The 25,675-nt window shown below is 36.6% G+C and overlaps 1 protein-coding gene across 1 annotated transcript in view; it reads right to left on the bottom strand.

Moving 5' to 3' along the window:
- Positions 1-10,768: 10,768 nt before the first annotated feature.
- Positions 10,769-25,675, bottom strand: part of LOC306879621 (gamma-aminobutyric acid receptor subunit beta-3-like) — a 70,621-nt gene continuing 55,714 nt past the window's right edge. Inside the window, exons 9-11 of the mRNA XM_079432718.1 lie at positions 19,501-19,745; positions 18,277-18,357; positions 10,769-12,832 (exon numbers count right to left, since the gene is read on the bottom strand). Of these exons, the coding sequence (XP_079288844.1) occupies positions 12,485-12,832; positions 18,277-18,357; positions 19,501-19,745 (674 nt within the window). The 3' untranslated portion in view covers positions 10,769-12,484. The remainder of the gene's footprint in view (positions 12,833-18,276; positions 18,358-19,500; positions 19,746-25,675) is intronic.

Raw genomic sequence — 25,675 nt, 5'->3', positions numbered from 1 at the left:
ATATTTAGTATGACTTTTCACAGAGCTGCCACCAGCAGTGATGACAGACAGCAGCTTGTATAGTTCTCTTGTCATTTTTCACTGATAATCTTCACCACCGCTGTGGCTCGCAAATCAAATATGGTGCCTATGGAATGCTTGATGTCATGGCGCTTAGTTATGAGACACTTGAGAACCAATGATGTTTGATGTTATTGATGTCCAACGTGCGGCATGGGTGCCATATTCCATTTGAGAGCCACAATGGAGGTGAATATTATCAGTGAATAGTTACATTTCTGTCTTATGAACTACTTTTCAAGTTCTTTAAAAAAACAAACAAACTCCTGTTTACTCATGCATGTTGTGTTCTATACTATCAGTGTGTGTTTTACAACTAATGCTGAGAAAAGGCTTGAGCAGTGATGGGTAAAGCTAATTGTGCACATAATACTACAATTTACATTTTCATGAATTAAACATATGAGTGACCTAGCTGTCAGACTCCTCAAATAATTCCAGTGGCAGACCACCTGCCACGTTTTGCATAAGCAGCCATAATTTGACTCTCATTACAATTTTGTTTTTTACTATCTTGATTTATGAAATTTGATGAGAATGTATTCAATAAATATTCGTCAGTTTGGCTTCAGGGCAAATGTTTCAATGGAAAGGCAAATACTCCATTCATAACCGGACCCTGTTTTGGTATTCATTTTCTGGAATTAACTCTGCCACTAAAGGTTCTTCTTCAACCGTTTTTCTTTATTATCATGGTAAGCTCAGTTGTCCCCTACAGCGGCTCATTCATCACACCATGCCCAGGTAGTCTCTGATGGAGAAGTGTTTCTATACAGGCCCCATCACAGGGTATTGAGCTCCACTGCTGGTTGGAGACAACATGGTCCTTATCGCCCTCAAACAGCCTTCTGTCTTGCCTGGCTCTTTCGTCTGAGTGGCCCAATGGTCAACAGCATACTTGGCTTAGCTTCCTTATGACTGATTTTATTGGAGGGAAACTGTAACCAACAACAATCTATCTATCTGTCTATCTGTCTGTCTGTATCTTTAGTCATATATCTAGACATCTATCTATTTAGACATATATGACATAAACTATAAGGATGCACAATATACTGTATAGTCATACCATATCAATGAAAAAAAAAAAATGGATTGTTAATTAGTAAAAGTGTTTATTTATTTAGATAAATTTTTTTATTCAATATTGGATATTTATCATACCCCTTATTTTTTTTTTAGTTTACATTTGTCAAATGCTTACTTAAAAAATATTTAAAAAACCATTATGGAAATTCATTTTTTAGCAAATCTGAAAATGAATATCCATTTTCCATATACACAACTTGATTAAAAAAAGAAAACAAGAACAAGTCTGTTGTTAACATGAATTAATTTCTTTGTATTTCAAAACAATTTAATTTCAAATTAAAATTCAATCTGCCATTTTACTTCATTTTTGTGGCCTCAATATAAATTCAGAAATTTAGTTGGAATTTAAATGTCATTCTCAATTCAATTTTAAATGGTGCTGTTACATGTTCCCAGTTTGTTTGGAATTTTATGTTGATGTTCCTGTTTTTTGTTTCCTGTGTTAATTTTGTAGTCCTTTGTAATTCAGTTTTTGATTGGTTCCTGATGTTTGTTTTCCCATGTGTCTTTTTTCCAATTACCCCCCTGTGTATTTGTACACATAGATCCTACTCTCCTCTGTTGCCATCATTACAAGTGCACATCTCCCTTATGCGCTCTTTTTCTCTTAGAGGAATATTTCCTTCAAGGATATAAATTTAATCATTCTTTAATCACATTTTTTTTTGCCAGATGAAATATTTACCAAGACTGTTTCTTTTGGTAGCACATTATATCAACAGCTGTCATCATTACAACTGTGCGGTGCCATTGAAATCAACATTTACAGTATTCTTTGAGAGGACAAGAGGGCACAGTTTTCTGCTTGACCCCTGTTTGTGATTAATGACCTTCTTTAATAAACTGCCTCTGTTGCGATGCGTCCATTTCCCCTCAGGCCTCATTGTAAATTCTCCACCATCAGTTCTTCCATTTCCTCTCTCTAACTTCGCTAATTTAGATTAATTACACATCCCTCTGTGCAAATATTCATGCAGCGCCTGTTATTAAGTCCAAAATCTACATTATTGGCATCCCAACTGCTCTCCTCTCATTTGGCCTCCAACCTACAGGCACAGCGCAAGCCAATCAGATTTAATATGGCCTTCTTTTGCTCCTCTTCTCTATTACCCGGAGGAGTGATCTTAGTGTGTGAAAACAGAAACATATATTTTCATACAGTTATATAATCATCTATAAGAGTCAGGCTGAAGCCCTCTGGTGTGGTTTGCTCTGTCATCAGAACATTATCAAGTTGATGAGAAAGGCAAATAACAGTGTTTAACATGCAGATATTTTTAAATAAAGTGTCATAGTGCTGTGATCTCTGTTCGTATGGGCACTCCGTTACCACAGGGTTCTGTTATTTTCAGGAGGAAACTGCCTCGCATGGCACGAATCCCCGCGGAGAGCGTTTCCCCTCACCGACGAAAATCAGATTGCTCATTTATATGCCAATTACTGAACAAATTAATACAGCAGCGTGAAAAATAATTCCAGCGAAGACGTCAGTGACTCCTGTTTGCTCAATCATATCTGTTTTACTCCAAATAAACTAATTATAGATTGCGACCTTTTAGAGTATTCTTTGTGGCTGAAGGGCTAACGATTGAGAATGCTTTTTAATTAATCACGCATGCTAATTATGCTTCCCATGGCATTTGCCACTACATCCACTGTAGCTGAGAGAGACATATGTTTTCAGAAAGTATTCTACTGTGCTTATCAGTGCATTATGAAATTCAGAAATATACACCACGCAGAGATTCTTTTAAAGGGTATACTGGTATTTTGAATCACTCTAAGCCTATATTGGTTGTTGTATGGTTGATAAACATTTTGAAATATTAATCTTCAGTTTTGACCTGGCGATTTTATTTTGGCATTATAGTACAAGCTGGAGCAACATTGTATTTAACAATAAGATATGAAAGGCCATGCTATATGTTGAATATAGTCACGATTAATGCAATATAACATGACATGATCTATCTATCTATCTATCTATCTATCTATCATAAATAAAAATTTGATTTGAATATCTAATATTTATTTATGCATGCACATTCCATAAACTTCTGCATTTAGATTACATTGCCACTAAGAGTTAATCATTTAAAATACAAATAATTTAATAACACTATTACAATTATTTTTTAGAAAATCTTAAAATAATATTTTTTGCATACTGTACATGTCATACAGTTATGATGCCTAAAATCATTTGTAGAATTTAAAACTGATTTTTTTTTTTTTGTCAGTAGTTTATTTTTAAGATGTCTAAGACAATAGTATAAATCATTGGCTGAAAATTAGTAATGTCCATGCTTCTCTATCAAACAATCACAGAATATTATTATTTGGGTGATTTGCAGTATACAAAGCAGCTAGGTAAGCAGATGTTTTGTGTCATCAATGTTAACACTATATTAACCAGAAGTCCGTAATGCAAGTTCAAAGGCACTCCTTGCCGAAACTGGCACTGTTTGTGACACTTTTGTAGCTTCCAGATCTTTGATTTAAGTGAAAACGGTTATGAAATCAAGAGAAAGGATTCAATTGCGGATATACAACAGTTTATTGAGAGAACAAACAAAGTCACTAGTCAGGGCGGAGCTCGTGCACAGCGTGGATGGAAACCGGATGCAGGGACACAATGGGCAGCCAAGTCCAGCAGTGGAATCCTCCGAAGCCAGGGCAGAGACCGGAACACACCAGAAAACAGAGTGGCAGAAACAGGAACACCGAGAATCTCTGAGGATCTGACAATGAGGGGAACGTTAGCTGATCTTAAATAGACACAATAATGAGCCACAGCTGGGGCAGATCAGCCCGTCACCCACTCACGCCACACACCACAATAGACAAGCAAGGATGAGACCGTGATTCTATGAACCGTGACAGTACCCCACTTCATAGGAGCGCCCCCCTGGCGCTCCCAGCCAACCTTTACCCATAGATTGTAATCATCAATAAGGGAGTGATCCAGAATGTCCCTGGCAGGAACCCAACTTCTCTCCTCCGGACCGTAACCTTCCCAGTCCACCAAATACTGGAATCCGTGTCCCCTCCGCCTCGAGTCCAGAATACGATTGACCGAATACGTTGGTTCCCCGTCTACGAGATGCGGCGGTGGAGGAACTGGGTAGGCGGATTAAGGGGTGAACGAATTACGGGTTTTAATTTAGAGATATGAAACACGGGATGAATTCTCCTGTACGCTGGAGGAAGTTTGAAGAAGACTGCCACAGGACTAAGGACTTTAGCTCATGCACCGCGTTCATGGAAACCGGACGCAGGGACGCAATGGGCAGCCAAGTCCAGCAGTGGAATCCTCCGAAGCCAGGGCAGAGACCGGAACACACCAGAAAACAGAGTGGCAGAAACAGGAACACCGAGAATCTCTGAGGATCTGACAATGAGGGGAACGTTAGCTGATCTTAAATAGACCCAATAATGAGCCACAGCTGGGGCAGATCCGCCCGTGATCACAAGCTTGGACACACCCACTCACGCCACACACCACAACAGACAAGCAAGGATGAGACCGTGATTCTATGAACCGTGACAAAAACCCAAAACAGCTTAGTCAGAAATATATCAAGTAAACAGGAAAAAAGTGTGCAGGGAGGGAACCGAAACTCTGAGTATCAGACTATAATAAGATTCCTGTTCAAGCATGAAACCTATTAAGCGGTTGGAAGGATTTGCTCTTATTCACAAACCTAAAATTTAATTTTTATGTTGCACTCCATTTCTTGACTGAACGACATGAAATGTCCCCTTTGACAGATTAGACAGAGTCAGCTTGCTTTAAAGGCAATATCCTGTAACAGAGAATATAGAACTGCTGTATACACAGTTATACTGTATGCTGCAATACTATGCAATTCTGAATATGCAGCTGTATTGCATTAAAAGGCAACTGAGCTACATATAAGCTTTCACAGTAATGATCTAATTATGATTATTTGTATGCTGAACATTTCTTAAACTTTGTTTTGTATTGAGTTCTAACTTGGGTCATTTTTGTCCACATACCAGTAGGAAAGCAATGACTAAATTATATTTTTTATAATATATTGTTTCTTCCAGACAGCAATGCAATTAAACGCAGGACATTGGAGACTTTCGCTTATGACTCCTGCTTCTCCGATTTTTCTGTAAAAGTGTGTAAAAGTTATGTAACCTCCACAAGAATTTTCACAAGATCATATCACAACTGTGTTCAGATTTGCTAAGATCCCGAAGTCTTTCATTTTGAACTCAAAAATCTTTTATCAAACAAAGCTCAAATTTTGGGAGCTCTGCCAAATTCACCCATATTCATTTTAGAGCTCTGTGTTATTGCTCTATGTCAAAATTCGATTCCATTTTCTATTTTAGGGGACACATCTGAGAGAAAACTGGTGCTTGAACTATGACCATAAAGTCTACAATGTCTCCTGGGCAGTGAAAGAATAATACAAATGACCTCTTTTGACAATCTAATCCACACACACACACACACACACACACACACACACACACACACACACACACATGTTGGGTTTCCATGTTTTATGGGGACATCCCATAGGCGTAATGGTTTTTATACTGTACAATCTGTATGTGCTATTGCCCTACACCAACCCTACACCTAAACTTAGCCCTCACAGGAAACATGCTGCATTTTTAGATTTTCAAAAAACTTTATGCTGTATGATTTATAAGCTTGTTTCCTCATGGGGACCAAAAAATGTCCCCACAAGATTAAGATTTACTGGTATTACTATCCTTGTGGGGACATTTGGTCCCCAGGACGTGATGAATACCAGGTGCACACACACACACACACACGCACACACACACACACACACACACACACACACACACACACAAAGATCCCCTGAATTTTCTCACCTATTTTTCTGTAGTTCATGACCTTTAATTAGAATTAAAGCAGCCCGGAGTTTTATTTATTTATTTTTTAATATAGTCTGCTTCAGCAAAGTAAATGCCATAAAGCTAGTTCATTTTAAGGAGTGAAGAAAATGTAATATTTTAGGGGATTCCCCATCTTTTTATTACCCTTTTTGGTCACTTTCAATGTTGACATGGAATACTTCGTCCAAAAATAAAAAATAAATATCAGTAAAGTTTTATTCAGCAAGGATGCATTAAATTGATCAAAATGTGACAGAAAAGGCATTTATAATCTTACAAAATATTTCGATTTCAAATAAGTGTTGATCTTTTGAACTTTCATCAAAGAATCCTTAAAAAATCATCATGGTTTCCACAACAAAATTAAGCAGCAGAAACAGTTATTTTATATTATTTCACATACTGTTTTTACCGTATGTTTATTTAATAAATACAACCTTGGCAAGAGACTTTCAGAAACATTAAAAACTTCATTATTCCAAACTTTTGACAGGTAGTGAATATGATAAAATTGTGTGAGGGACAGAATGAAATATAATTATTATTTGTGGTTGATAGATCTTCTCATTTCTGAGTCACAGCTACATGAGGACCTGCAGTGATGGTACCTTAACAACTAGACGTCAGTCTACTGTGACCGATAAAACATGAGACAGATTGAGCAGTTCACAGCTGGATTTTATAGCTTCAGGTTCAGGGGGTTTCATTTTAATAATGATCATACCTCTTCTCAAGTCTCATGTCTCAAAGCCTAAATGCATTGCAGTTTTTTTGCCATTTATCACAAGAACGATTTCAAAAAGATGATCATTACAGGAAAAAAATGAATCAGTGAGCCAGTATCTGCTGCCCAATGCTGATCCATGTTATTTTTTGATAAAGATAAAATGATACGCCTTAAAGATCCTGTTTTATATCCCCATTAGTTAGGTGGCAGGGGAAAGATCAGATTAAAAATCTATTAGGAACCAACTCATGGGATTCATTACAGGAGAACTTGTTCTGCTTACAAGTGCATTTTCTACTTTAATTAGTAATGCCTGCTAAAATGAAGTTATCATCTCTTTTCAAATGAGTTGAGGGTAATAAATCACGTGCATACATGTCAGCGTGCCCTTTCATATCCACACAATGCCAAAGTGTCTGTATGTGTAGTGTGCATGTGCGTGTGTGTTCAGTGTAGCTAGTGATTTTTGTTTTGTTTACATTGGTTCATATAATTTGCATAATTACACATTTGCTGTAATTTGAGGAATGGATGATGTAGACTGACCTGTCTTTGTTATGCAGTGAGTATTTCATCCAAATCTGTCTTCACAGCATTTCAGAGCAGAAGCTGGGAAGCTGGATATTTATTGCGGTGGTGAATGATCATGCTAAAAACAAGCAAATGAAAGTGGACAAACCCACAACATTATAGAAATGAGCAACAAAACAAGACAGTTTAACCTCAAGTTATGTAACAAATTAAATTGAAATATATAAAGTCTTAAAAGAAATCAAAAGGCGGTTTTCGCAATGTTGCCAGAAGAACTATTTTGGGTTTTCAAACAAACCAGGTGCACACCTAAAATAACAGCACAGTCCACACCTCAACTGGAAAAATAATGACACAAAGGAACAATATGTTTTAGAAACACTTTCAGAATTATTTTCTTTTTCTTCAGATGAATGAAATCAAGTCACCTGGCAACCATCTTTGAAACGCCTCTCGGTCAGCTACTTTATTCATGCAAGTACAGCTTTTGTCTCTTTAAATGGGGAAGCACTGAATTCTCCAACACTGTAACTACTTACTAGTTACATGTAACAGAATTACGTAATTCAGAATGTAATCAACGTAATCAGCGTTGATGGCAACTCAGGGGGAGAAGAATTGTTGAATAAATTATGTTATTATTGTTTTCTTTGCACACAAAAAATATTCTTACAAATACTTATAAAATTACAGTTGAACCCTTAATGTCACATCAAAGTCCGTTTAAGGGTATGCTATAGTCTTTGGTCACATGGACTATTTTACCGATGTCCTTGCTACGTTTCGGTGTGTTGATCGTAGTAATATCCTTGCTGTCTATGGAGGGTCAGATAGCTCTCAGATTCTATCAAAAACGCGAGGGTGAGTAATTAATGACAGAATTTAAATTTTTGGGTGAACTATCCCTTTAATTACAAAATAACTGTAATAACTGTAATAAATTACAGTTACTGAGAATTTTTTTAAAATTAAATTACAGTTTCTATGTATGTTTCATGTATGATTACAAAAGGGGGTTACATCTGAATATTTTCACACATATACAGATTTGATTGATTTTTTTATTTTTTTTTATTTAGAACACAGAATAGGACACATGCTTATTTAATAACTGTTTTATATCCTTTTTGGGTTTATATGGGTTTATATGTATATATTTTTGGGTGTATGCTTTTTTTTAAGATTAACTTTTTTTTTTTTTTTTCAAAGCATTGTTAGATGCCAGTGTTTACTGTCATGGTTTCAAAAACAGTATCATAGCTATTAAACTGTATTTTTCTATGATTTTAACCTGTATTTAACCTCAGAACGAACTCAAAGTAAAAAGGTGTGAAAGTCTAATTTTGTGGTGGCTGTGATTTAAAATGACAATTTTTAAATTTGAATTCAAGTGATGAAGGATTTTGAAAGTCTGACAGTAATCTGAGGCCTTTAAGGTTAACACTGCCTGCTTTTTAATGTTTCAAAATGTTTAATAGTTGAAAACATGCATTAGAAATTTAGGAGAGTAATCAAAAATGAATCAAATTTAATCAGTTACATCAACTGAAATAGTTACACTACTTAATACATTTTAAATAGAGTAACTTGTAATCTGTAACCTAATGCATTTCCAGAGTAACCTTCCCAACACTGTTCATAAGTAATATGAGTGCAGTGTCTTTAAGTTTCTAAAGTCTTTGATGAAAAATAAAAACAATGACTGCCAATCAGAATCCATCCTGCTTTAGCATTTAGCTAAGCATTTAAAGTGGCAGGACATTAAGCAAGCTTATAAACATTGTTGGTGTGTATGCTAATATAGTTATCTATCTTTATTTGAATGGACACTTAGTGTTAAGAACATTTTAACAATCTATAGAAAGCTTGTTAAAGGTTATAGGTGCTATGTTGAGGTTATTCATGGAACCACAGATGCCATAAAGAACCTTTATTTTTCAGTGTAGGCTACATGTATAAAGGGGATAAAACAATATAACCTAAAGTAAGTCTAACTTTGAACTCACTTGCATTTGAGGCTTTTGCACACATATGAGTCATATTATGCTGATTGCCAATTAGCAGTGTGTGTTATAAAATATGGCTGACAATTAGCACTTTGATATGTGATGTGAGATTTTATGGCAACGTGTAGCTAAAAGAGGTCTGTAGAGGTCAAATAGGAGTCTCCCAGTCAGCAAAATTAAAACAGAAAAACAATTATGAAACATAAGTATCAACCTGCTTTCCCCATCACACACACAGCGTCCTTCAGATGACTGATGGTGAACTGATGAATCACTTGTTAAGAACTTGTTCAGCTATACTGGCAAGATATGATCCGAGCAGCACTGCTGTTTCAACATGGCCACTGATTAATACATCTATTAAATGATAGCAGTCACATGTGCCAGTAACATTGGTCATGTTTATGATGTCTAACCCTTTATGTTCGTCTCAGCTTGCTTTAGACAGAAACACTGCAGATGGGGGAGGGCTCGTCTGTTTTCTTCAGAAATGCAGGTTGGAGTTTGATGGTTATATTGGCATTAGGATATGTTCTCAAAACTGGCTTCCTTTCAGATTTTCTTAATTTCCCCCCAGTTTCTGTTATTATAGTGTCAGATACTGTATTTATTCCCAACACTGCTCAAACCCAATAAACTGGAGTTTGTATTCAGAGTTATTATTCTCCTCATACTGCCTTTGAATTACTATTAAATTGGATGCATGATGGATTGTTGTGCTCAGGATTTGCAAACCTGATGCAAGCTTGTCCAATCTGCCCTCTCTTAACACTTGATAAAGCTGTTTAAAATAAAATAAAATAAATAAATAAATAAATTACCTTCTCACAGGCTGGGCTCATCAGGATGACAGAAAATGTATGTAACACTCTCTGTCATTTGAAATCACGAACTGTCGAGAAACGCGATTATAAGCAAAATAAAACAACGATAATAATTAGATTCATAATTAGCATTAATAACATTATTATTAACAAAACATAAATGTCGTTTTGATGCTTTTAACGGGGAGTGGAAGATCGCTTAGTTCATAATGCGGAAATACATAAAGGAAAGCTACAGCACAGCTTATTGAAATCTATAAGCAGGGGCATGTTTACATTATGGGGGGCCCCTTATGGAGGGGGGGTCGCCCTGGGGACAAATCGCGGGGGGGCTCCTGGCTCATTTTTGTAAAACCATTGTTTATACATCATTTCATAAGATTTTACGTTTACCTTGGGAAAGTCATTCCAATGTCCATAGCTCGTCAGTTATAGTTTATTTTTTTATTTCATTAATTTTTAAAGCATTCCTCTTCCCAGTACTTGGACTCATAAATACGTGTCCTACTTAAAATGATAGGAAGGATTTATGCACATTTGTATGCGTAATGATGTTGATAATGACAACAATTAAAATATATTAAAAACACCTCATCAGAATTTGAAATAAGGCAAAACCAATTACTTGAAAGAGTAAAGTTTATTCCATTTTCTCATATTGTCCTCAGGACATTCAGCCCTCATTTATCTAATCATTTAAACACATTTCATAAATAGAGATCTGGTCATTTGTGGGGTTGACGGTACAGAATAAAACCTCAGAAGTGAATATTAGAAAAAAGAAAGAAAGAAATGGGTCACATGTGTGGATTGTGGGTTATATATTTACAACATACAATAGAAGAGGGAAGAAAGTAATCAAAGAATTAATGAGCATCTACTGACAATGCAACTGCAAAGCAACCTGTTAAAATGACATGTTAACAACACACGGGATATTTTAAAGAGATTTATAAATATAATTAGATGATTTGCAAGGATGAGTATACAACATTACTCTCAACCAGACAGCAGTTTTCAGCCCCTGAAAAAGAGTAAGTGCATTTGACCGGTGGTAAAGAAATCTTCCAAAAATAAAATAAATAAATCATATATCAGTGTAGAATCTCTAAATGCAAACAATATCATGCTGTCTAAATCTATGTAATCATTGTTGCTGTACACAAGGATATAATACAAATTAATCACAACAAATATGTCAATATAGGTCAATTTCATGTTGGACGAGAACCTGAGACAAGTTGTGTATTGATGCCAACGTATAATTCCCTCAAATGCATTACGAGCTTTTCCATTTACCTTCAACGGAAATATCCCTCACCGAAAGAGAAGGAAGTGAAGTGATGTGTTCTAAATGGGCCATACGATGTTTACATAAGGCCCACAATGATATCTGAAATGACTCAGGCATTCTTTAAAAAAATGAAGGGGAATAAAACACCCAAACCTCTCACTTGAAAATCATACAGTAATGCTACACATCTACTAACAAAAAGCAAAACATAATGCCAGGATTGCTCGTCTACTTATGCTTGATGTTCATGATGGCGTCGTGGAAAGGCCCTGATTTAAATATCACATTTTCAATGTTTTTCTTTGTTCTTTTTCTTCATTTTGATATCCTTGGAATGAGATAAGTGTACAATTATTATCTTATCTTACATGTACCAAAGCACTTTACATGATTGCAAAAAGTGACATATAATCATATCAACCCAAGGCGGATGAAAATCATGTTCCAAAAGCATATCATAACATGATTATATACACAAACTTTGTCTAAATAAGATCATAACAGCAACGTTTAGTGCAGCTGATGCTTATGTAGCAAGCTTTGAAACTGAAGACATGATTTGACCTTCAACCCTTGTTATTTGCATTTCCACAAATATATAATCTTCTTTCAATATTAATCTCCTGCGCTCCAATCATAAAGATTTATTGGCATTTGCAATTAGCATCTTTCAATCAGAATAACACAGCAACATGTACAAATTAAAAACAGTTCTGAGTGCATCATGCGGAAGTCCTGTGGCTTCAAAAACTGCAACATGTATGTACAGAGATAGTCTTTAGAAAACTGATTTTGTGCATGTGTGAATGGGAATGTTTGAGTACATATGTACTGTATGAGAATGGGTTTTGATGCAGGTAGCATTCCTTCTGAACCCTTCACAACATCGCAAAGGTTCAATTGTAGAAAACCTCGATATATATATGGCGCATAAGTACGTCCCTTAAAAGTACGTCAGAGCAAAAAAAAAGTCTCTATTTTCCACTTGGCAACATGAAAAAATTGTGAAGGGGCAAAAAATTGACGTCCCATTGACGTCTCAGGCCTAATTCACGTAATACAGCCAGTAGATCAAGTTGAAAAGAGAGAAAGCTGAGGGAAATATTATCCGTGACCATCGATCGATGGCGTTCACGTCTGTGAGGTCAGGGATTTTGATTTTGAGCTGGGAGGAGCGTCTGCGTAGCTGCGGTTTCTTGGACTGTGCGTTCCTGTCCATACTGTGGCGGCCCTCAGGCCGTGCGGCGCTCTGTTTACGATACTGGATCCCTGAGTTATCGAACACCATTGAAGTGGAGTTGCGAGCCTCGCTGACGCTGGTGGTGATCTCGTTCCCGGCCACTTCATTGTGGATCTCCAGAGTGGTCAGAAGGATATTTACCTGGGAGTCCCCCTGCAAGCAGAGACAATCCTGGTTACCACGTTTTTCTTTAACTCCATAAATCCTACTGTATTATATTTGATACGCAAATTTCTTAGGCCATGATCAATACTCGTCAGGCTTTAAAGGGTTAAATAAATTGAACAGAACAAGTGATGTAAAAAGGAAGTTATTCTTTAAAGCTCCAAAAAGACATTATCAAAGCAAGGAAGCGTTTTTTAAAAAGTGGGGATTTGATGAATAAAGAGAGGTTAGTTAGACAAGTTACAATGGAGGTGAGCGCCTCATGTGTTCTTTGAACAAAAGTAAAAGACAACTAGCTTCATATGGCCATATTTTATCACAATGTTGTCATTTGAATAAGATTCTTTAGTTACATTATGTAACCAATATATGGAATGCTCACAATAAAAAAATAATAATGGTATATATGTAAAGCACTGCCATTGACACATGCCCCAGACATTAATTACTGCTGAAGTGCTGGGCTTTCCAGTATAGCATACAGAATTGAACAGCACTCATTTTAAAATCAAACATCAACACGCTAATGCATCATTGTAGCAACAATATGATAATAAGACGCTCTAAAAAAGCCACAATTTCAAAAAGTAATATTCAGTATAATTAGGTTGTACAATTGTAATCTCAAATCATATTTAGGTTATAAACAGCTGTTTTGTTAATGAGCTAAAAAATAAAAAAATAAAAATGTAATGTTAACTTAAAACAAAATGTCTCTAAAATCAAACATGGCAATTTATTGGCATTACATGAACTGCATTAGCAAATTCAAAATAAAATAAATCCAAAATTGATATTATAGTACAAAAAATACATTTAAGATCTTTTTTGAATTTTGATGGTTTCATGCACACAGTAGCAAGACAGATCTATATCTAATCTGATTATCTTCTACCGAGTGATCAAAACCATTGAAAACTCAAGTATTGGATATGAAGAATATGGGAAGCATTTTCTAGCTTTTAAAAGTTAATACACCTTTTTCCTTGCTGTGAGAACAAACACACAACCATAGGCGGATTAACCATATGGGCAATTGGGCCCAGGGGCACCATCTCCAAGGGGGCACCACGCAAATAAATTTTCTGCGGTGAAACAAGCGATGTATTCTCAAACATCAAAAGCTGTGGCCTATACATACTCTTTCATCAGAACGTACTAAGTTCTCAGAAAGTTTTTTTTTTTTTAAACATGAAACAGTGGATGCGCAATCTATTGCCGGATTCACACATAGGCTAGCCTATTGCGTGAACCTGTGCGCTTCCGTTTCGGCGCCCATATATTACTCAAACAGATTCTAGGAGCATGCTGTGTGGTGTCGCACAACTCCCGTCTCTTCAACTGAAATGCCTCGCTCATGGATGTGTGAATCCGCTACGGAGCGTACGAAGCCTTGCGCTTTCACGTTGTACTTTGCAGCCATTGGCAATCAAGAAAGGGGCAAAGTGTAAACAAGTGAGTTTGCAGTTCAAATCCTCACAAAACTACACTGAAAAAAATTATAAACGCAACACTTTTGTTTTTGCCCCCATTTTTCATGAGCTGAACTCAAAGATCTAAGACTTTTTCAATGTACACAAAAGGCCTATTTCTCTCAAATATTGTTCACAAATCTGTCTAAATCTGTGTTAGTGAGCACTTCACCTTTGCCGAGATAATCCATCCACCTCACAGGGGTGGCATATCAAGATATGACAGCATGATTATTGCAGCATGATTATTGCACAGGTGTGCCTTAGGCTAGCCACAATAAAAGGCCACTCTAAAATGTGCAGTTTTATCACACAGCACAATGCCACAGATGTCGCAAGTTTTGAGGGAGCGTGCAATTGGCATGCTGACTGCAGGAATGTCCACCAGAGCTGTTGCCCGTGAATTGAATTATCATTTCTCTACCATAAGGCATTTCCAAAGGCGTTTCAGAGAATTTGGCAGTACATCCAACCGGCCTCACAACCGCAGACCACGTGTAACCACACCAGCCCAGGACCTCCACATTCAGCATCTTCACCAAAGAATTTCTGCACAAACTGTCAGAAACCGTCTCAGGGAAGATCATCTGCATGCTCGTCGTCCTCATCGGGGTCTCGACTTGACTGCAGTTCATCGTCGTAACCGACTTGAGTGGGCAAATGCTCACATTCGATGGCGTCTGGCACTTTGGAGAGGTGTTCTCTTCATGGATGAATCCCGGTTTTCACTGTACAGGGCAGATGGCAGACAGCGTGTATGGTGTCGTGTGGGTGAGCGGTTTGCTGATGTCAACGTTGTGGATCGAGTGGCCTATGGTGGCGGTGGGTTTATGGTATGGGCAGGCGTATGTTATGGACAACGAACACAGGTGCATTTTATTGATGGCCCATTGTTGTGCCATTCATCCATGACCATCACCTCATGTTGCAGCATGATAATGCACGGCCCCATGTTGCAAGGATCTGTACACAATTCCTGGAAGCTGAAAACATGCCAGTTCTCACATGGCCAGCATACTCACTGTACATGTCACCCATTGAGCATGTTTGGGATGCTCTGGATCAGTGTATACGACAGCGTGTTCCAGTCCTGCCAATATCCAGCAACTTCGCACAACCATTGAAGAGGAGTGGACCAACATTCCACAGGCCACAATCAACAACCTACCTGATCAACTCTATGCGAAGGAGATGTGATGCACTCCGTGAGGCAAATGGTGGTCACACCAGATTTGTTTTCGGACCCCCCCGGACCCCCTAATACAGTAAAACTGCACATTTTAGAGTGGCCTGTGCAATAATCATGCTGTCTAATCAGCATCTTGATATGCCACACCTGTGAGGTGGATGGATTATCTCGGCAAAGGAGAAGTGCTCACTAACACAGATTTACACCGATTTGTGAACAATATTTGGGAGAAATAGGCCTTTTGTACATAGAAAAAGTCTTAGATCTTTGAGTTCAGCTCATGAAAAATGGGGGCAAAAACAAAAGTGTTGCGTTTATAATTTTGTTCAGTGTATATATAGCTATATACAGAGCTTAACAAATGTATTAGACCGCCCATCAAAAAAATATTTCAAATTGTATTATCATTGGGCAAATAACAAACTGAAACAACTAATAGTTTTCATTCACACATAATAACAAAAAAACTGGTTGTATGGCCTCCTTTGGCCTTGATAAAAGATTGCATTCTTGCTGGCATAATTTGTATGCACTTTTCCACAGTCTCTGTTGTTACTGACTTCCAAATAGTTTCTAGTTGTTCCCAAAGACTTGCTTTTGATTAAACTTTTGTGCAATCTATCTTCGAATGCATTCAATCCCAACAATAATTATATTTTAGCATTAGAAACACTATACTGTCACTAAAGATCTTACACATACTGGTGGATTAACCATTACAGAAACATAAAAATGGTAATTTTGGTAATCACCAATAATAATAATAATAATAATAATTATAATAATTTATTTGTATAACACTTTTTATACTTAAAAGGCAACTGTAGAACAAATATTAAAAACAACATCAACATAAGAATATCAAAACAGAAAACACAACACTTGCTGATATGTGTATCGAAATGAATGCTTCTGTATTGATACAGCAGCAAATGCCATGACGTAGGTTTGAAAAAGAAAGAACAGAAAAGATCATTTTAAGTTTAAATGTTAAAGACATTTTTTGCACCTCTTAATTACTCTGGAATGATATTATTATTATTATTATTATTATTGTTGTTGTTGTTATTGAGTTTACAGGGTTTGGTGGTTTTGCTGTTGTAAACACTACTGTTGCTGATGTAGAAAAAAATATTCCTGTCTTATTTAAAATAGAATTCTATTCTAATCCTGTTCTGAATTCATACATTTTTTGAATGATAATGATTATAAAAATAGGATTGATTAATTTATAATAATAATTAGTTTTTATTTGTCACATACACAATTATACAGAGTATAACCAGCAGTGAAATGTGTGCTCTGCATTTAACCCATCCAAGTGTACACTCAGTAGTGAACATACACCCGGAGCAGTGGGCAGCCAACGCTGCGGCGCAGTTGGGGGTTCGGTGCCTTGCTCAAGGGTGGTATTGAGGGTGGAGAGAGTGTTGGTTATTCACTCCCCCACCTACAATCCCTGCCGGACCTGAGACTCGAACCCACAACCTTCGGGTTACAAGTCCAACTCTCTATCCATTAGGCCACGACTGCCCCATTGGATTGATAAGTATAATTCGGAGGACGAGAAACTCAGCATAAGCCTGTTTTACCAGTGTTGTGATAATTATTTTTAAGGCACTCTACATTTTTTAAATAAATACTGTAATAATAATAGTTCAAAGTATTAATAGTTTTTAGTCAGATAACATAAAAAAAGACAAGACACCTTGACGCGCTTTAATCCTTTTCCAATGAAACAGCAAGAACGAAAGAGAACAAGCACCTTTGTTTTTATTGCTGTGTGTAGAACTACGTTAGCTTCATTTTTAATATTTAATATTCATTTTAATAAAATGTAAATTCGTCCCCCGCACTTTATTCGAGCTCGAGCAGGTGTTTTCACATAGAGGTTTCTAGATTTAAATCCAGATTTAAATGAAAAGAGACATGACCTGACGTTTTATTCGTATCCAAAATGAGGAGATGTGAATATCAGGAGAGCTGAACACTCTCATGCAGTGCATGTTTCATTCATACTCAAGCCAGAGGACGCTCTCACTCAGAAACTTTTGACGTGCAGGAAATCCCTAATATGGACAAACTCACACTGCTATCACTGTAGTGAAGACAATAAACACATGACGCAAAAATATATGGTTTATGTGTGTTTTTCAACTTATCTTCAGGTAATAAATAAATAAACTATATGAAAAATGCAGTACTGATTGACATATCATTTAGTATAGAAACTATAAAATATATTTCCCGAATTATTCTGTGATAAAAATGGGAAAAGGGTGTTCGTAGTAGCCTTTATAAACCAATCATAAAATTGTCATTAGGAAAACATTGAACAAAAATACTGTAGCCCCTTGCTGCAGCTAACCTTGTTTCCACAGGCTACACACAGCAATATAAAAACAACTGTGCATGATCTCTTCACGCCGTTCTCGTAAAATAATAATAATTCAATAATATAAGTTTACAAGCACACCGCTCTGCAGAGAACTCCACTTACCGGCAGCCGCAGACGTTATTGAAGGCATCCTAAATGTGTCTGAACGTGAGGGATCGTCCCGGATGAGATCATCAGGTGAAAGGTCATCATGTGGATAATTTAATTATTAATTAATTTTACAAATAGCTAGATTGGGCAGGCCTTCACATTTAATAAAAAAAAGCACCCCCCCCCGCACGTTCCTGCTGTTATGGAGTAAAACTGTTGCTAGGAGGATTTCAGAAGGAAGCTTACAAATGTTGACAAAAAAGCCAGCAATACACACACTCACCCCTCGTGAGTGATGGTGGCCTTGTACCTGATTGGACTGTTTAACAGATGATGGCTTGCAGTTGCCTCCCTCCTGAACAGGCTGGTCAGAAAAACACAAACAAGAGTTGAAAATCTCAACTTGAGTCTGCAATTTGTCTTGTGATTAAAAGAAAAAAAATGACACATTCCGGGACGTTGTTGTAGTGTAACTATTCACATGCAAATGACAGTGACCATATTTCTTACACAACATTCCAGGAGTAAACATGCAGGAGGAATATTGACTTTCATCAGTACTAGGAGATGTCTTAAACTGTACCGCTAAAAGAAGTGCAGCATGGAAGCAGCTTATAGCTTAGCAAAAATGTTGCTTCATTTTATCATATTCACACCTTGTCTTAACCAGACACTATGTGATAAGATTCCAGCAACAAGCAATTTGTCAAATCACAAATCAATCAATAATCAATCACAAATCACAGTCAATCACAAGAGCATGTGGGCAGGTTCTCTGCAAGCACACTGCATTTGCAACAAAATGGATGAGTATATAATTTAATTCATAAATATACTAAACGACTGATACAATCTTTGTTGTTTCCTTTATTTTCAAGATCTGAGGTAAATTATCCTCTGTCATTTTCTGCATGACTGTAAAGGTCAAGCAAAATGACATTCAAACTTGTTTTAGACACTTTTAACATTAAATAAAGCACTTGAGGTTATCTTTTTCATTGTTAGTATGTTGTTGTTCCAGCCTCGATGTTGCAGAAATAGAAACCGTTTCTAAAATAGAATCCTGTCATGCATCACATCATGTCTGGTCAGGACATGTTTTTGGTTCATGGTTTATATTTAATTTTATCAGTTATAATCAGTGTCGCACAGCACTACCCTAAGTCGTCCAAAGCATTTTGAAGGCTACAAATATTTATTTATTTTAATTTTGCCGTGTTGTCAGCTAATGGCGTTGCATTGTTACTTAATTCCGTAGAACAGTAAGAATTTAATTATTTTTTAATTGCAACATTTTCATAAACTTCATTACTGTTACTTAGAAATTTCACATTTGCGTTTTTTCCTCTTCTTCACTCATGCTATTGTATCGTATCCCCCAGAGCTATCATAACACAAACTTTTACCAAAAAAAAAAATTTAAAATCTAACACGCTTACACTCTTCTTTAGCACACAATACAGTCATTGTGCAAACTGGCATAGCAATAAAAAATAATGACTTTTACCTTGTTGCCGTCGTACTTGTTGCGCTCGTTATTGGCTTTCTCAGCTTTCTCAGCCAACTTTTTCTGCATCTGAGGCCCTCGTCCAAAGAAAATGTAGTTGACAAAAGCATATTCCAGCAGAGCCAAGAACACAAAGACGAAGCAGCCCATCAAATACATGTCTATGGCTTTGACATAGGGGATCTTGGGAAGTGTTTCTCTCAGGTGGGTGTTGATGGTGGTCATGGTCAGCACAGTGGTAATACCTGTATGGGGGAAAAAAGGTATTCTTATTAATAATATTTAAATAATATTAAATAAAAATGTAATATTTGAGCAAAAATGAAAAAAGTAGATTTTTTTTATAATGTTGCAAAAAAATAACAGCATACGAGTTAGAAGCATCATGAAGGTAAGTAAAATAATGACATATTTTTCATTTTCGAGTGAGCTAACCATTGCAACATATGGGCTATGAAGTACATGCAAACTTTAAGGTTTACACAGTCAGTCTCAGTACAACCAAGTGTAACTAATTTGAAAGTACAAGCTTATGGAAGGCAGAACACATTGACACTGAAATTTGAGGGAAGGACTCAGCCAGGGATGAAAGCGCTCTCATTTGACACCTCTGTTCCAACGCCCACCATGAATCTGGACTCTGAGAATGGGTGCTACAGATTGAGTGCTGTCACAATGTTTAAAATGCCAGATCCGAGCCCTGCTTAGTAAACGGAATTACACAACCAAAACACTGTCAAATCTAGCTATGAATAATCCACTTATGATGGCAGAAGCCTGGTTAACTTCATAATTGATTGCAATACTAGTAAAATGCTGTTTTATCCCTTAACTGACAGTTTCCCAACCTCTAATTGCCACTACAAAGCCATAATGCTGCACCCTTTTGTATATTATGCATTATGTGAGCCCTGACCTAATTAGTTGATTATATTGGATTCATTTGTACCGAGGCCAAATCTGAGAAATTGAGAATAACATTCAGGGTATAAAACAGCATGACTGATCAACTTGGTCACAGCTGAAGAGAAGAGCCCAGCACTGTTGTTGTTTTTTTTCTTGAGTGTCTTGCTCCCTTTCCCCAAAGCTTTCCCAAATGCTATTCATATTTAATAGAATGTCTTATATTATAGATTATATTATATAAATAGAAAAGTCAATAGCAGTTTTCTATTTTCTATGCATTTTATTGATTCTATGCTGTGATACTCTATTCTGTTTATTGTGTGAGTCAATCCTGAGTCAGTATCACTGTGAGTTCAAAGAGGAGCAATACTCCAACTGCTCAAACACCCACTCGGATATGTACAAACACACACACGCACACACACGCGCACACACACATGCGCACACACAGAGAAGAGAACACAAATATACTGTTAAAACTTTCCCTCTGTAAAATATCTCCATTATTTTTCCAAATTTTTTCCAAACAACAGGCATATTCTGTCATTATTCAGAGTCATTCATTCATTATTCATGTGTGATGATTTTTGGGAAATGATGGTCATAGATAAGGTAGAGGATAAGACTCTCGAACTGACATATAAAGCAACCTGCCACAATTTATACAGTTTTTAAGCACTTAAAAAGACTATACCTCAGTAGACTGGTGGCATTAAAAAGGATGTCCTTCCATATTCCATATTGGAAATTTTGACATTTTGTCTAAGAAAATGTATCATTGTACTAAGTGCCACAATGTGTATTTCACCAGTTTGTGTGCCCATATAATCTTAGCATTAGTGGTAGACGGATTTGGCTTGATGTCTGCAACGGAGGGCTCAGAGTAACTATTCTACTCGAGCTCCAACAGCGCCTCTATAGACAGAAGTATAAATGAAATAAATATGCATAAAGGAGGAGATGGGGAGGTGGAGGGATGCTGAAAGAACTAACAACGGAAGTGGTAAGACGCTGTTTTTATACTCTGATATTAATTGGAAGATTAGATGGGCGTACTCCTCACGAAATTACGTTAACAACTTCACATATTTTTGTAAGATTTGATGCCACTAACCTGAAAAACTTTAGCAAATCCAGCGATTATGTAATTGTCAAAAGTGCTTTTATCAACCGGGTAACTTGTAAATATGACTTTCATAAGGCACAAAACCTCCATGCCTTCACTCCCACGACTTGTGTGAAGTCAGCCAATCAGATTGGAGCTTGCCAGATTGAGAAAGTGCTTTCCAGTTTTGTGAGCAATATGCATCAGTCAGATGGTCAGCAAACAGACTGTGGGCGGTCTGAGGACATGCCGTCTGAGAGTGAGACTAGTTGTGACATATCTTGATGTAACTTATCACTGCTTTCAAGGAGATATCCTTAATGTCAAAACTAAAATCACTGTCTACGTGCAAACAATGTCAAAAACATATGTGAGGTTAAAAACAGTTTCTTTTTTTGAAAAAAAGTATTTTAGTCCATGCAAAGAAAATTAATTAGATTAGATGTTTTTTGAACCCCAACGTTCATTAAAACATATTTGTTTGTGTTGTGTAAAAGAAAGTAACTTGAAGAGGCTGATGAAAGCACTTTCATTTTTAGGTGAACTATCCCTTTAACACGACCCTATGTGTCACGTCTGCTCTGCATATTTAGTAGTTCTACCTTTCTGCAAATCTCATTTTCAGATTAGACATAAATCTGCTTTACGAACATCGGCTCCCGGTTAATGCTGCCACTCAAATCACCGTGTTTGTTGCTGACTCTGCTGTAGCTGTGGTGGGACATAAGTATGAATATGCCTGACTGGAGCAAGAAATGAAACTGTCAATATTTCTCTTGCCCTGAAAAGGACTGACCTCTTTTGCAACAAACACAGCAAGACTCCATCATAGCTGAGCTAATTTCTCAAACAAACTGCCAACTTCCTCTCCAAACCACATTGCAAAACTACAAGGAAGTGATGAGCGTACATCCCAACAATGACAAGCTGATCATAGCTTAGAGCTCGAGTACTAAATTTACAGACCGTTACTTTGGGTTTTTCCTCTAATTAAAGTGTAATTAGTGCAGGGCAGTGTGCTTTACAGGGGACCTTGTCTCAGTCACATTCACACTCCCTAAGGAATGCCGTTACCTTGTTAACGAGAAAAGGGTCTCGTCGACTTACTGCAAAGCAGCCATGTCCTAGTTTCGACTCTGAGCAGCATCACATTAACATTTAAAGTTACATTAAGCACAATTCCTGGAATTACAATCCAGGCACTTTTCAACCGAGACCCAGAACACCTCAAAAAGTGGATTTTAAAAGAATGTACATGCTTTTCTTATTTTCTCTTGTCTCCTGACTATTTAAATGGCTTTAATAATTTAGTGTTATCCCTAATGCTGCAGAGAACAGGTTTCCCACTGAATAAAGTGATTTTTGTTCAGAATTTTGAGGTGAACATCTTTTACATTCACATACATTATGCATATTCTTTAACAGTGTTTTTAATTTAAATTTTTAATTGCACTGGGTATAAATTAGCACTATGACTCATGTAAAGCGATGCAATAACTTTTGTCTGCTGACTTTATATAGTCTAAATGCACATTTTCATCGAATCTATTTTTTTTTTACATTTACATTTAGTCATTTAGTAGGCGCTTTAATCCAAAGCGACTTACAAATGAGGACAATGGAAGCAATCAAAACTAACAAAAGAGCAACAACATGCAAGTGTTTTGACAAGTCTCGGTTAGCCTAACGCAGTACACGTAGCAAGGTTTTATTTATATATTTTTAAAGAAAACGAGTAGATAGAATATATATATTTAAAATAAACCTAGTGTTTTTGTTTTTTTAAAGAAACAAGTTGATAGAATAGAAAAAAGAAAGCTAGTGTTAGTTTTTCAAGAAAAGCTAGCAGTTCGAGAATAAATATGCAATTGATAGAGGGTCAAGACTGTACTTAAACAGTAATATTGTGAAATATTATTACATATTTAAATAATTGTTTTCTATTTTAATATATTTTAAAATGCAACTTATTCCTGTGATCGCAAAGCTGAATTTTCAGCAGCCAACAGTCTTCAGTGTCACAACTTTTTTTTTTTTTTATTCTTTAACAAATAGAAAGTTCAGCATTTACTTGAAATTGAAATTAATGTAACAATGTAAATTTCCTTACTGTCACTTTTGGTCAATTGAATGCAAGAAAAAAAACCTGTTGACCCATAACTTTTAAATATATAATTATTCTATAACACATTTATCTAATTTACACTCTAAAAAAATGGTGCTATATAGCACTAAAAGTGGTTCTTGGCTCGTAATCATAGGGGAAACACTTTTGGTGCTATATGGCACCATATCTTTAAAGGTGCTATACAGCACCTTTGTCAAATGGTGCTATGTAGAACAATAAGAGGTGCCATATTGCATTGTATTTCTTCAACAAAAATGGTGCTAAATAGTAAAGAACATTTAAAGGGGCTTAACAGGTTCTTTGTACAGCAGTGGTGCTATATAGCACCTTAATCACCCCAAAGAACCACTGAAGAACAGCTGAAGAACCATACAGGAGTTTAACAGGTTCTGTATATGGTAGCGGTGCTATATAGCACCTCAGTCATGCCAAAGAACCGCTGAAGAACAGCTGAAGAACCACTGAAGCACCAAGATTTGGTGCACAACACCAAAAGTGGTTCCCCTATGATTACGAGCCAAAGAACCAGAGTGTATATTGCCTTATATGTAATTTTATAAAGCAATACTTACCCCTAGATTGGTTAAGCATCACTGGTCTTTAGAATCAATGACCCATCTGTCATAAATTTATGTAATCTCACAGAATTAACTTTACATACCACCATCCAATGTTCTAGAAAAAGGTGAGCTGTCACAGAACTGCACAAAATAGTCAACTAAAATTAGCATGTCTAGCCTCTCAGACCTTTTATTCACAAGCTTTATTACTGGAGTTGAATATTAGAATGTAGAATACAATTTAACAACCAGAGACCAAAGAAAATGGTCGGCGCTTCACTCCCACAGTGCGTTCACTGTAAAGGCCTGAGTCCCCAGAGTGAGAGAGGACATGTGTGGGCAGATGGATGCCTGTCCTAGCTTACATAAACTCAAAAGCAGCATTCTGGTGTGAAGAAGAGGGCTGTACGTGGAGCACACTGCATTGATTTGTGCATGACCAGGTCACAGCAAGGGAGGATCAAACTCAGCTCTGCACAGAGTTCAGTGCAGAGGAGTTACCTAACCAGAACAAACATCTACCTTCACACAGACCTGTCTGCAGTGAATAGTGTGGGATGTCGTTCTTTTGAGTAAGACTTTTGAAAGTGAAATGCACAACATCGGCAAGCACTCAAGATCTATTTCGGACTGTTTTCAGGCACTTTGACCAGGTGCATTTAGTTAAAGTTCCTTTAAAGAAATAGTTCACCCAGAAATGAAAACTTTGTCTTTATATGACTTACCTTCATGTAATTCCAAACCTGTACAGTACGGCGTCTACTATACAAAGCAAAAGGCAACTTTTTGAAGGGTAATCATTTCAATACAATGAAAGGGAAGATGGTAAATTTCCAAAAGAAAAAAAAATATATAAAAGTGTTCAAAATGAATTGTGTGCTATATTTCAGATATTCTAAAGCCATATGTTGCTGTAAATAAGAACTTAAGTGACTTGCCTGGTTAAAGGTTAATGATAACTTTGTGTGAGGAGGAACAGATCAAAATAATACACTGTAAAAAAAAAAGATGAGACAACTTAAAATTTTAAAGCAAACAGCTTTTTGCAGATTTTTGAGTTCTATCAACTTATTTTTGTAGGAGATTCTCAACTTTTTGTTGTATAAACTTAACAAGTTGAGAAAACTCAAAAATCTGCTGAAGTTTGTTGCCTTAAAATTTTAACTTTTTTTTTTTTACAGTGTACAATATTCACTGAAAATCTTGACATCTGTCCTGGAAGGAGCAGCAACTCATAAATGAATTGTTATTTTGAGTCCAATCTATTCAGGAAATCTGTTTATCCATTTTTCTGAATGATTTGTTCAAGAACTGACTTCATCACACAAAGCTGTGATGATTTGAGAAGACAACTGATATTATTTAGTGCTTTTTTTTATTCTTGAATGCTTCAGTCCCAATTCATTGCAATTCCATTGAGAAAGAGAAACCAGTAGATTACATACAATGTGTGTTCCAAGAAAGAAGAGGTTTCAT

Source organism: Barbus barbus (genome assembly GCF_936440315.1).
Source record: "Barbus barbus genome assembly, chromosome: 13".
NCBI classification, from domain to species: Eukaryota; Metazoa; Chordata; class Actinopteri; order Cypriniformes; family Cyprinidae; genus Barbus; species Barbus barbus.
Note: the sequence above shows the minus strand (reverse complement) of the source record. Positions and strands in the feature narration are given on the sequence as shown.